At 37.3% G+C, this 14,740-nt stretch overlaps 1 protein-coding gene across 1 annotated transcript in view; it reads right to left on the bottom strand.

Moving 5' to 3' along the window:
- Positions 1 to 14,740, bottom strand: part of DNAH14 (dynein axonemal heavy chain 14) — a 346,391-nt gene that overhangs the window by 12,342 nt on the left and 319,309 nt on the right. The window contains exons 78-80 of the mRNA XM_087424245.1: positions 13,278 to 13,438; positions 12,038 to 12,234; positions 334 to 446 (exon numbers count right to left, since the gene is read on the bottom strand). Coding sequence (XP_087280371.1) covers positions 334 to 446; positions 12,038 to 12,234; positions 13,278 to 13,438 — 471 coding nt within the window. The remainder of the gene's footprint in view (positions 1 to 333; positions 447 to 12,037; positions 12,235 to 13,277; positions 13,439 to 14,740) is intronic.

The raw sequence follows: 14,740 nt of genomic DNA, 5'->3' as shown, positions 1-14,740 counted from the left end.
GTATTAAACACATTTAAAAATTACATGTAACAAATTCTTATTTCTTTTCATACTCCCCCTGCTAATTTCACAAGACGCAATTTAGAACAGTGGAAAGAGAGATGTACTACGTTCTGGTTCTCTCTGTCTCTTAGAGTGGAGTGAACTTGGACGAGATTCTCAGCCTGTTAGGTCTCCGTTTCCTCATCCTAGTCTGAAGATAAGAATCCCTCTCTTGCTTAATTCACACGTTGCTGTGAGAACCCAAAGAGGCCAAGCATGTGAAATTACATTGTAAACTGTTAAGCTCTAAGCAAAAATAAGGGAGAAATGGGAAGCAGCTTTCATTCATACCTACGATGTATTGCAGTGTAAGCCATTTTGGCCCAGGTGTTGAAGAAATTCAGTCGCTGGATGAGATCATTAACCCAGGAACTCAGGGGCTTACATGACTTGTAGGCGTGTTTCTGTTGGGATTTAGAGACAGGCACATCATTGTATTTAGATTCGTCTTTGGGGTTATTAGGAACATATCTGCAAACTTTGGTAACAGACTCAATTGCCAGGGAGAAATAACTTGGCAGGAGGATGCCATTTCCCAGCTGAAAGTACATTATGAGAAATCTGAAAACTATTACCGTGGCAAATCAGCATTATCTTAACAGTGCTTTGAACAAAATGAATGGAGGTTTCCATCCTGCTGAAGTCTTGCATCACTCTTCTCAAGTGCTTTAATCTACCTCCTTCATTGCCACCCCTCTTCCTGCCTACCCCTTTCCTCTTATCTGGGAAGATTACTTTCACATGCCATTAGGTATGAGCAATTTCAACTTCCTTGCCTTTCTCTATACAAAATTCTATCAATCCCCATCCACTGTCTACTCTTTTATCCTCCTTTTTCCTTCCAGTTCTGAGTCAAGCTGATCCCTGCCCCTGTGCACAGCACTCTGCACAGCCCTTCTGGAGTGTTTTCTCTCTTCTGTATCTTCAGCTTTCCATTTTCCATCCCTTTGTTTATCAATACGCTCTTCCATCTTAAATACACAAACCACCCAACATTCAGTCCTACTTGTTTGATCCTCAACAAAATACTAGAAAACTGAATTCAAGAACACATTAAAAAGATCACAAACCATTATCAAGTGGGATTCATCCTTGGGATGCAAGGATGGTTCAAAAGATGCAAGTCAATGAATGTAATACACCACATAGACAGAATGAGGGATAAAAGTCATATGATCATTTCAATAGATGCAGAAAAAGCATTTGACACAATTCAACATCTCTTTATGATAAAAACTCTCAACAAATTAGAAGGAATATTCCTCAGCATAATAAAGGCCATATATGACAAGCCTACAGCTAACCTCATACTCAATAGTCAAAAGCTAAAAGCCTTTCCTCTAACATTAGGAACAAGACAAGGATGCCCATTCTCACTATTTCTTTTTTTTTTTTTTAAAGATTTTATGTGTTTATTGTTTCCCCCCAAAGCCCCAGTAGATAGTTGTATGTCATAGCTGCACATCCTTCTAGTTGCTGTATGTGGGACACGGCCTCAGCATGGCCGGAGAAGCGGTGCGTTGGTGCACGCCTGGGATCCGAACCCAGGCCGCCAGCAGTGGAGCGCGCGCAATCAACCGCTAAGCCAGGAGGCCCTCACTATTTCTATTTAATATAATACTGGAAGTCCTTGCCATAGCAATTAGGCAAGAAAAAGAAATAAAGGCATCTAAATAGGAAAGAAAGAAGTAAAATTGTCTCTGTTTGCAGATGACATCATGTTATATATAGAAAACCCTAAAGATTCTGCCAAAAAACTGTTGGAACTAATAAATGAATTCAGTAGAGTTGTAGGATACAAAATTAACATACAGAAACCAGTTTCATTTCTATACACTAACAACAAACTATATGACAGAGAAATTAAGACAGCAATACCATTCACAATAGCATTGAAAACAATGAAATACTTAGGAATAAGTTTAAACAAAGAGGTGAAAAATCTGTACTCTGAAAATTGTAAGACATTGACGATAGAGCTTGAAGAAGACACAAATAAATGGAAAGATATCCCATCTTCTTGGACTGGAAGAATTAATATTGTTAAAATGTCCATACTACCTAAAGTGTTATACAGATTCAATGAAATCCCTATCAAAATACCAATGGCATTTTTCACAGAAATAGAAAAAACTATCCTAAAATTTGTGTGGAACCACAAAAGACCCTGGATAACCAAAATAATTTTGAGAAAGAAGAACAATGCTGGAGGCATCACACTTCCTGATTTCAAGCTATCTTACAAAGCTCTAGTAATAAAAACAGTACGGTACTAGTATAAAAACAGGCACACAGACCAATGGAATAGAACAGAGAGCCCAGACACAAACCCAGGCATATACAGTCAACTAATTTTTGACAATGGTGTCAAGAATACACAATGGGGAAAGGACAGCCTCCTGAAACAATTGTGCTGGGGAAACTAGATATCCACAGGCAAAAGAATGAAACTGGACCCCTATTGTACGCCAGTCACAAAAATTGTCAAAATGGATCAATGACTTAAACATAAGACTTGAAATTGTAAAACTCCTAGAAGAAAATATATGGGAAAAAACCTTGACATTGGTCTTGGCAATGATTTCTTGGATAAGACACCAAAAGCACAGATCACAAAAGCTAAAATAAACAAGTAGGACTATATTAAACTAAAGAGCTCTAATCAATAAATGGAAAAGGCAACCTACAGAATGAGAGAAAATATTCACAAACCATCTGTCTGATAAGGGGTTAATATCCGAAATATATAAAGCACTCATACAACTCAACAGCAAAAAACCAAACAATCTGATTAAAAAATGGGCAAAGGATCTGAATAGACATTTTTCCAAAGAAGACACAGAAATGACCAAGAGGTACATGAAAAGGTGTTCCACATCACTCATCATCAGGGAAATGCAAATCAAAACCACAATGAGATACCTCACACCAGTCAGGATGGCTATTATAAAAAAGACGAGATGACAAATGTTGGTGGGGTTTTGGAGAAAAGGGAACCCTCGTACATTGTTGATAGGAACATAAAATGGTGCTACAGCCACTATGGAAAATGGTATGGCAGTTCTTCAAAAAATTAAAAATTGAACTATGAAATGATCCAGCAATCTCACTCCGGATTATATATATGAAGGAATTGAAATCGTATCTCCAAGAGATATCTGCACTTCCGTGTTCACTGTAGCATTATACACAATAAGCCAAGATATGGAAACAACCTAAATGTCCTTCAATGAATGAATGAATAAAGAAAATATGGTGTATACATAAAAGGGAATGTTATTTAGCCATAAAAAAAAGAAGGAAATCCTTCCATTTGCAACACATAGATGAATCTGGAGGGCATTATGCTAAGTGCCAGACAGAGAAAGACAAATACTGTATCGTATCACTTACACATGGAATCTAAAAAAAAACCCAAAAAACCAATTTCATAGAAACAGAATAGAATGGTGGTTGCCAGGGTCTGCGGAAGCGGGACATGAGGGTGATGTAAGTCAAAGGGTACAAATTTTCAGTTATAAGAAGAATAACTTCTGAGGCTCTAATGTACAGCATGGTGACTATAGTTAATAATACGGTATTGTACACTTGAAAGTTACTGAGAGTAGATAAACACTCTCACTACACACATACACAAAAGAGTTAACTATGTTAACTATGTGAGGTGATGGATATGTTAATTATCTTGATCTTGGCAATCATTCTACAGTGTATATGTATACCAAATCCTAATGTTGTACCCTTTAAATATATATGATTATACCTGTAAATATTCAAGTTTCCTTTAAAAAATTCTACCTGTTTGTTGCAAGAGAAGGGAAAAAAAGGCCTCTAGCCTCATTCTCCTTTTCTTTACAATCAGTGTTCTTGAAGAAGTCATTGATTTCTGTCTCCTCTTCCCATGGACTCCCAAACCTATTGCCTTTTGCCATCTTCATTAGAAGTCATCAACGACCTTCTACTTTCCGTAATCATGATCTCACCCCCATCCCTATCCCTCCCACTTGTTTTATTTGTATTCTCTGCAGCTTTGACTAAGCTGATTTCTTCCTACTCCTCTCTTGCCTTAGCTTCTGTGACCACACTCTATCTTAACTTTCTCTCGAATTCTCTGACACTTCTTTATTGATTGTTTGATTGATTGATTTTTATTGAGGCAACACTGGTTTATAACATTATATAAATTTCAGGTGTACATCATTATATTTTGATTTGTGTAGATTACATCATGTTCACCATCCAAAGACTTACTACCATCCATCACTGTACACATGTGCCCAGTCACCCCTTTTGCTCTCCTCTCCCCCCACTTCCCCTCTGGTAACCACCAACCTAATCTCTGTATCTATGTTTGTTTGTTGTTGCTGTTGTTGTTTTTATCTTCTATTTATGAGTGAGATCATACAGTATCTGACTTTCTCTGTCTGACTTTTTCACTTAGCATAATACCCTCAAGGTCCATCCATGTAGTCATAAATGGCAAGATTTCATCTTTTTTTTATAGTTGAGTAGTATTCCATTGTATATATACCACATCTTCTTATCCATCTGTCCCTTGATGGGCACTTAGGTTGTTTCCAAGTCCTGGCTATTGTAAATAATACTGCAATGAACACAGGGGTGCATATATCTCTATGCATTCGTGTTTTCTTGTTCTTTGGATAAATACCCAGCAGTGGAATAGCTGGATCATATGGTAGTTCTACTCTTCATGTTTTGAGGGATCTCCAGCCTGTTTTCCATAGTGGCCGCACCAGTTTACATCACCACCACCAGTGTATGCGAGTTCCCTTTTCTCCACATCCTCTCCAACACTTGTTATTTCTCGCCTTGTTAATTATAACCATTCTGATGGGTGGGAGGTGATATCTCATTGTAGTTTTGATTTGCATTTCCCTAATAATTAGTGATGTTGAACATCTTTTCATGAGCCTGTTGGTCATCTGTATATCTTCTTTGGAAAAACGTCTGTTCAGATCTCTTGCCCATTTTTCAATTGGGTTGTTTGTTATTTTGTTGTTGAAATGTATGAGTTCTTTATATATTTTGGAGGTTAAGCCCTTATCAGATATATGGTTGACAAATACCTTCTCCCAATTGTTAGGCTGTCTTTTCATTTTGTTGATAGTTTCCTTTGCTGTGCAGAAGATTCTTAGTTTGATGTAGTCCCATTTGTTTATTTTTTCTTGCGTTTCCCTTGCCTGGTCAGACATGGTATTGGAAAAGATGTTGCAAAGACCAATGTTGAAGAGTGTATCGCCTGTGTTTTCTTCTAGAAGTTTTACGGTTTCAGGTCTTACATTTAAGTCTTTAATCCATTTTGAGTTACTTTTTGTGTATGGTGTGAACTAATGGTCTACTTTCATTCTTTTGCATGTGGCTGTCCAGTTTTCCCAACACCATTTGTTGAAGAGACTTTCTTTTCTCCATTGTATGTTCTTCGCTTCCTCATTGAAGATTAGCTGTCCATAGATGTGTGGGTTTATTTCTGGGCTTTCGATTCTGTTCCATCGATCTCTGTGTCTTTTTTGCGCCGGTACCATGCTGTGTTGGTTACTATAGCTTTGTAGTATATTTTGAAATCAGGGAGTGTGATACCTCCAGCTTTGTTCTTTTTTCTCAGGATTCCTTTGGCTCTTCAGGGTCTTTAGCTATTCCATATAAATTTTAGGATTGCATTGAATCTATAGATTGCTTTAGGAAGTATGGACATTTTAACTTTGTTACTTCTTTCAATCCAAGAGCACAGAATATTTTTTCCATTTCTTTGTGGGTTCTTCAATTTCTTTCAACAATGTTTTATAGTTTTCAGTGTACAAGTCTTTCACTTCTTTGGTTAAAATTATTCCTAGGTTTTTTATTCTTTTTGTTGCAACTGGAAATGGGATTGTATTCTTAATTTCTCTTTCTGCTACTTCATTATTAGTGCGTAGAAATGCAACTGACTTTTATATGTTGATTTTGTATCCTGCAACTTGACTGTATTCATCTATTATTTCTAATAGTTTTTTGGTGGATTCTTTAGGGTTTGCTATATATAAAATCATGTCACCTGCAAATAGTGACAGTTTTACTTCTTCTTTTCCAATTTGGATCTTTTATTTCTTTATCTTGCCTGATTGCTCTGGCTAAGACTTCCAACGTTATGTTAAATAAGAGTAGTGAAAATGGGCATCCTTGTCTGGTTCCTGTTCTTAAAGGGACAGCTTTCAATTTTTCTCTGTTGAGAATGATATTAGCTGTGTGACACTTCTTTTTAGGTCTTGTTCATTGGCTCCTCTTCTCTCCCTTTAGGTTGGTGCTGCCTAGAATTCCTTCAGCCCTCTTCTCTTCCTACTTTACATTCTCTCTCCCAGATCTAACCCATGGCTGTGGTTTCCACCACTTTGTCTAGGCTGACAATATCATAATCTTGCTTTGCAGCCTTCACTCTTATTCAATTTCTCTTTGATAGCTCCACTTGGAAGCTCCTCTATCACCTCAGATGGTCCATGTCCAAAACAGGATGCCATCATCTGCCCTCAAACAGCATCTCTTTCTGCCCATTCTGTCTCTGAATGGCACTACTACCCACCTAATTGTCCAAGCAGACATTTCTACCTGGATAATTTCAGCTCTTGTCACTCTGTCAGGTATGCCCTTGTCTCAGCCATATGTAACTGTACTTATAGATATTTATAGTCAATCCCAGCTCTTTCACTAGTTAGCCCTCTTAGCAAGTCATGAACCTCTCTGCTCCTCAGTTTTCATGTCAGTAAAATAAGGATATTGGAGTAGAGGATCCCTAAGATTCTCCCAAATCTGAAGTCTCATGACTCTAAATGTGTGACGTTTGCAGACTCCACATCTCCATTTTTCATCACAGTTTGCATTTAATTTTTTTTTTTTTTTGTGAGGAAGATCAGCCCTGAGCTAATATCCATGCTAATCCTCCTCTTTTTGCTGAGGAAGGCCGGCTCTGAGCTAACATCTATTGCCAATCCTCCTCCTTTTTTTTCCCCCCAAAGCCCCAGTAGATAGTCGTATGTCATAGTTGCACATCCTTCTAGTTGCTGTATGTGGGACGCGGCCTCAGCGCGGCCGGAGAAGCGGTGCGTCGGGGCGCGCCCGGGATCCGAATCCGGGCCGCCAGTAGCGGAGCGTGTGCGCTTAACCGCTAAGCCACGGGGCCGGCCCCCTGCATTCAATTTTAAAGAATTATAATTGTCATTGCTTCCTCTAACCTCTGTCTATGTTTTCTACATAGTTTTTTTAAAAATAAATAGCTATTGAGATATAATTCACATACCATCCAATTTACTGATTTAAAGTGTACATTCAATGGTTTTTCGTATTCAATGAGTTGTAAAACTGTCAACACAATCAAGTTTAGAACATTCTCATCACTTCAAAACAAAACTCACCACACTCTTTAGTACTCACTTCCCAAATGCCCTGTCATACTCAGTCCTAGGCAAATGTGAATCTACTTTCTGTCTCTATGGATTTGCCTATTCTGGACATTTCATGTAAATGGAATCATACAATACGTGGTCTTTTATGACTGCCTGCTTTCACTTAGCACAATGTTTTCAAGGTTCATCCATGTTGTTGCATGTGTCAGTACTTCATTCCTATTGATGGCTGAATGATATTCCATTGTATAATGTGTTTGTGTATCTATATATCTATATTTATATCTATCTATATATCTATCATATTTTGTCCATTAATCAGAAATATTTGAGTTGTTTCCATTTTTTTGCTATTATGAATAATGCTGCTATGAACATTCATAAGTTTTTTTGTGGATATAAGTTTTAATTTCTCTTGAGTATATATCTGGGACTGAAATTTCTGGGTCAAATGGTAACTCTATGTTTAACTTTTTGAGGAACTTACAGACTGTTTTCCAAAGCGGCTACATCATTTTACATTCCTATAAGCAGTATATGAGGGTTCCAATTTCTCCACATCCTTGCAATGTTTGTTATCATCTATCTTTCTGATTCTGTCCATCCTAGTGGGTGTGAAATTGTATCCTTGTGGTTTTGATTAGCATATCCCTGGTGATGAATGATGTTGAGCATCTTTTCATGTGTCTATATATGTTTTTAATCTGGTATAGGATTCAGGGTTTTGGGAAGAGCTAGTGCAAACTATAAAGGGAGAACTTAACTTCTGGAGCAATGGCTTTTGTGTCCAAACTCATGCTCATCCTTTAAACAATTCTTTTTAATTTCCTACTCTGTACTGCCAGAACCTCATGGCTGGTTTTATTTGTGTTCTAATAAATTTTGTTTTCACAAGTTGGTTTTCTGCTTAAGGCCACGACCCAGCAATCATTTCATCTTTTTGTTTTGTTTTTATTTTAAAAATGTCATTCAATTTTTTTCTGCCTACAAAAGCAATATATTCTCATGGTGGAAATATGAAAATATAGAAAAGTATAAGGCAGAAATAGAAATCACCCATAATTCTATTGCCCAGAGGAAATTTGTTATTTTTGTATATTTTCTTCCAGCACTCCCTCTTTCTTGCTCTCTCTCTATATATACATACATACACACCCAGTTGATTCTCCTTATTTGCTGTAGTTATATTCTTTAAAGTTGTCACGAACATTGTGTTGTAAATACTGAACAATTGCTCCTGGTCACATTTTTGTCAACCAATCAATACATAATCTTGTTTTATGTGTGTTTGTGTTTAAAGACATCTTATCTGTATATTGTTGACTCATTCATATTGAACTCATGGCCAATAGCACTATAGCTCATGAGTGAACAAAGCTTATCTAACACATGTATTTTCCCCTTAAGGCACATCACAGCATTCTCTTGTGTAGGAACACTAGACAACACTTCATCACTATGCTTGGGAGCCATCTTAAACAGTAAAATCACCAAGAAAAGGCACAGAAATGTGAAAAATGTGGCACTAAATAGACCATGAAAAGAACACTTGTTTACACTATGAGAGCTGAAACAAGAAGGCAGGGGGTCACCTTGTTTGATCTCAGCTGGGAATGTGCACGTAGGGGCACTCAGATTTTTCACCACTAGGCATGCGATGCAAATGACCACAAAAGCACCGTGAGAGTAGATTTGGGGGTTACAAATAAATTTTTGTGGTAGGCAAATTCACAAAAATGTAACCCACAAATAATGAGGATTGACTCTGTGTGTGCGTGTGTGTGTGTGTATAGTTTCATCATTATTTTTGAGTTTCATCGTGTTGATGCTTGTAGCCGTGGCTCATTCATTTTCACTACTGTATAGTCTATTGTAGGAATATGCCATGTATTTATCTGTTCTATTGCCGATGACACAATTGAGTTGTTTTCAGCATTTTACCATTATAAACAATGATGTTCTGAATATTTTTATATGTATCTCTTGATACCTATGTGCAAGGGTTTACACACTTATTATATAGTTGAGATCATACTGTATATGCCATTTGAATCTTTTAAAAATTCTTTATTCACAAAACAATATAATGAGCATTTCTCCCTCCTCTACTACTGTGGAAGTTATAGGATTTGTTTCAATTGTTTTAGTGTTACTCTAAAAATTACAGCATGCATACTTAATTTGTCAAAGTCTAAAGGTCATTATTAATTTTAACCTCCTCCTTGATAACACAAGACCTAAAGTTTCCGTATACTCCCCAACCGTGGCTTATATGTTATTGTTGACTGTTTTTATTCTTGGTCTTTCCGTTTCAAATTGTTAAACATTCTATCCTTTATATTGAAGATTAGTATTGTGGTTTTACTTTTTCAGAATTTATTCACTACCTTATTTACCACTTTTTTCCCTGTTCATTCCTTCTCGCATTTCAGAGCTTCCATCTCTTATCTTTTGTCTTTCTGCCTAAAGTACATTATTTACAGTTTCCATTAGCATTTGCTAGTGAAGAATTCTCTCTGATTTTTTCTCTTTTTGATCTGTTTTATTTCATCCTCATTTTTGAAACAAAAGTTTTATATGTACTGTTTTAGTTTAACTGTTCATTTCTTTCCACATATTGAAGATACCATTCCCACTCCTTTGAAAGTTATCTTTTTTCCCCTAGCTGCTTTTAAGATTTTTCTTTGACTTTCTGCAGTTTTGTTATGGTATATCTATGTGTAAGTTAAAAATTTTTTTTTATCCTGCTTGGGACACACTGAATTTCTTGCATCTATTAATTCTGGAAAATTCTCAGCTCTTATCCCTTTAATTATTGCTTCTGCTCTATCCTCTCCTCTCCCTCTGAACTTCAATTATACTTATGTTGGACCTTCTCACTTTGCCCTCTGTGAATATTAACAGCTCTTTCATAGTTTCCATTCTTTAGTCCCTTTGGGCTATATTCTGAATATGTTCTTCTGATCTATTCTCTGGTTTACTAATTCTGTTTTCAGCTATGTCCAATCTCTTGCCAAACCTGTCCACTGAGTTTTAAAATTCATTTAATGTGTTTTTCATTTCTGGATTCTTATTCAAATCTGCTCTGTCATTTTTAATAGTTTCTTGTTCCCTGAAAAACATGTGGCTTGTTTAAATCTCTTTATTCCTTTAAACATAGTAAGTATTTTGTTGTTATCTATGTCTGATAATTCAAATATTTGAACTGTTTGGGTCAGTTTGTACTATTGTTATTTTTGCTGTGGTTCTCACTCATGGTGCCTTGTTTTCATGTATGCTTGGCTATTTTTGACCGATTATGTATTCTCCTTGCAAAATATTTGTGGCATTTCCTGAGGCTTAGACTGAAGATCCCTTCTTCCGGAGAGACTTCCTGATCGCTTTTCCATGTGTACTTGACGCTAAATCTGGGCTGCAAATCCTTTAAAGGGGGACGTTGTAGTTTACCATGGCTTAGGAACAGGTTTGCTTTTTTTCCTCTCTTCTCTCTACCTCATGTTCTTTTTTGTGCAAAGGCAACTATCTCTTGCAGAGCCCTGGGGGGTTGAAGGAGGGAGTGGGGCTTACTTCTGGCTCACCTTTAATATGAGAGTGTGTATGTGTGTTATTTATCAGACACCCCATCTAGGGTGGGCCTGGGATTGGCTTTTGCCCCCTCCTCCCAAAAAACCCCCAAAACTGAATGGCTGTTTTGTGAGGATTAGCAAATTCCCTCAGGGCGAAACAATTGGTGTGCTCCAGCCAGCTTTATATTTTCTTGCCTAATATTTTGACCTGTTAATTCTTCACTATATTTCAGCTCTTTGATGCATTTAGCAATATTAAAATTTTTAAATCCGGCATTTTTAGTTGCTTTCATTGAGAAGCTGGTCCTATTAACCTACCTTGCCATTACTGGAAAAAGAAGCTTATACTTTCTTGGGAAACATTTGAAATTTTACACTAATTAAAAAACATGAATATGATAAAAAATCAAAATAGTACAAGATACAATGAAATACAAAGTGTAAAATTAAATCCTCTTTGCCCACACACAAGACCCTTAAGTCTCCCTTATAAGGAAACTACTGTTAACAGTTGTGTGTACATTTTCTTCCAAAACTTTAATTTGGGTTTCTTGAATCTAAAGCACACATGTGTTTTTATAAGCACATATATGCATATATAAACACATATGTTTTATATAAGTATATATATATGTTTTTATGATCTTTAAAAATGACATATTTTTCTAAAACTTTAAAAAAATTTAACAATACTTCTTAGAGATCTTTCCATATCAGCACATACCACATTATTTAGATATATCATAATTTTTCTAACCAGATTCCTATTAATAGATATTCAAGTTGTTTTCAGCTTTATGCTATTATAAACAGTTCTGTAATAAACATCTCTTAGATAAATTTATTTAAGTGGAATGCCCAAATTGCCCTCTAAGAGGTTTTATTAATATATTCTCACACCAAAAGCATGTCAGCATCTTTTAATGGTTACATAATATTTCATCATGTGCATGTACCATAATAAACTTACTCTTTTCCTGGAACTGACACATTTATTTCAATCAAGCAAGTAAATAGGAAATAATAATCACTTACCCGCCACAATGTAGGCACTCTCGAATTAAGAAAAGAGTCATATATTTCCTCCAATTCTTGGGTGAGGATGATCTCCCCTTTTATAGCAAGTTGAAGATCTTGCAGGGATTTATGTATAATAAATAGTAACTTATCAAATCGTTCAATTTCTTGGCTCAAAAAGGTTAGCATGGCACAATGGCTAAGGGAATCATGGCCTGGATTGAGAAAAGAGATAAAATCATGATATCTTTCAGATAAAATGAGGCTTAACATGGAGAAATACAGGCTTTGGAAATTAAAGGAATTCAAGGTGTCTAGACCAGGGATTGAAACACATCTTCTGCAAAAGGCCAGCTAGTAAATATTCTAGGCTTTGTGGGCCATACTGCCTCTGTCACCACTACCCAGCTCTCCCTCTGTGGTGTGAGTGCAGCCATAGACAGCACGGAAGCGAATAAGTGTGGCTGTATTCCAATAAAGCTGTATTTGTGGGCATTCAAATTTGAATTTCATATATTTATGTGTCACAAACTATCCTTCTTTTCATTTTTTTTCAACCATTAAAAAACGTAAAAACCATTTTAGCTTGCAGGCTGCCCTAAAACAAACCATGGGCTAGATTTGGCCCGCAAGCCGTAGTTTGCCAACCATCCATCTGAACTCAACAATAGTACTGTTTGGGTAGACTATTGCTCAACATTTGGTTCCCAAATAAATCTTTTTTAAAGGGTTAAAACATGGGTGTTGAAAATTTAACTGGGCAAGTCACCACAGTCCAACACTTCAGCCCCTCAGAGCTGGGCCTGGAACCAACTCTGGACAACCAGGTTTGCTCTGTATCCTCTGGGCCTGCCCTCTCTCCCTTAGTTCCTCAGGGTCAAGACATCTCCCATCAGAGGGCCCATCTAAAACTCACTGCCCAAAATGCTGTTCCAGAGGCAGAGAGGCAAAGACAACAGGGACCTAAAGTTCTTTAGCCTCTCTTCTCCTTTCTGGTTTGCTACAATTATTATTTCTTCACATTTGGTCTTGGCCCCCACGTCCCCCAAAACAAAACAAAACAAAACAAAACAAAACAAAACCCTACAGCATCATTTTCTTCTCTGCTCCCCATCTCCCAATTTGGAGAGAGAAGGGAGTAGTAGAGATTTAGCTTTCCATCTCATCTCAGCCTTTTACTTCTATCGTACCTTTGTGTGGCAGAGTCCCTCCCTGAGGAGGCTGAGGTGAGAGGAGGAAGCTCATGTCCCATGCTTACCTTTCAGACCTTTATAAAGAGACTCCCACGTGGGGCTTGACATGATGCACTTCAGTGTGCTTGGAGTTCCAGCACATTCTTCTTTCTCCACAGACAGTGGCAGCCGCTTTAGCATGTCAGATAGAATTTCCATCACCAGTTTATCATTATTCTGCTCATGACTGCAGAAGAAATTAAGAGAAGAATGAGATACAGGTCTATCTAATCCAGGAGGGCCCTCTACTTTGTCCTATCTGAAGGAAAACACAGCTTCACAGAACCACAAAACCATGATATGGAGACTATGGAGACTTATAGAGACCATCAAGTTCATTTCATCTTATAGATGAGAAAACCGACCAACGCACTTTAGACATTTGCAAGGAAATAGGTATTTTTAAGGATTTCTTTGTAAAATATTCATCATCTGAATGCATCTGCACTAAACCTGGTGCTCCAGCACTAAAGCCGGAGGAACTCTTTGGGATCCTTTTACAGTTGAGGAAATGAGGGCTCAGGGAGGTGACAGGACCTCCCTAAACAGTGAGTGGATGAGTGGGGAATGGGACGCTCTCACTGAGTTCTCTCTGTTACTCTATATACTAGTGGGGACTGGTCTTCCAACAAACATCCCAGGTTTCACACAGCCAAATGAACGACATCCTTCAACCTAAGTGATAATCTGGAAGCTACAGCTATGGGTTTAGTTCAACAGTGCTGCTTCTGAGCCAGCTTACAAGTCACATGAAGTAATATATCTCCTTGCTTCGCTGTCACACTTTGTTTTTGACTTTAAAGTAGGGTTACTCAGTGGAATTCATCCAAGGTGGCTTCAACTGATTCAAAAGATTGAAAGATTTCAAAAATCAAACATCTTCAAAGGGCAAAGATTTGCTACCACTGAGGACGTTAAATTGAATGCGATAGATCTTTCAAGTCAAGTCCCACAGACAAGTTTCTAATATGTTTAGAGCAAAAGGAGCATAGCTGCAATAACCATAGCCTCCCCAAATGACCAAAGGGACATGAGTAAACACATTTGGTATGCTTATTAAAAGCATTCCCTTATAATCTTCTCATCTCTTACTGGTGTATTTGTTGAATGCTAAAAGTACAGAATTAATCCTTAGAAGTGTAGGGCCTGCAAGAAATTCAAGCTGATATTCTGGGAACATACTGTAGGATTTCCAATTAAGTGCTCTTCTCTCTCTATGGGTACAGCTTCCCTTCTACGTCACAGATAGTTGGTATATACTCATTCAGTCAGTGAAATGAGAGTTCAGTTATCTCTATTTTGTGTCAGTGGAATGCCTTTGGAAGATATGACCAAATAGCCAAAGCTATAGAGAGAATTCAATCAGATGTCATTTTAATATGAGTTGCATGGTTCAAAGAGACAGGAAGACTATAAGAGAGCACAGGATTCCAATGGGTTCAGAGGTTTTAGAGGTAGATGGAAAAAAATATACATGTATCCTAAGAGC

The sequence above is a fragment of the Ceratotherium simum genome, chromosome 36 (genome assembly GCF_057802395.1).
Source record: "Ceratotherium simum simum isolate JZ-2026a chromosome 36, ASM5780239v1, whole genome shotgun sequence".
Lineage (NCBI taxonomy): Eukaryota > Metazoa > Chordata > Mammalia > Perissodactyla > Rhinocerotidae > Ceratotherium > Ceratotherium simum.
Note: the sequence above shows the minus strand (reverse complement) of the source record. Positions and strands in the feature narration are given on the sequence as shown.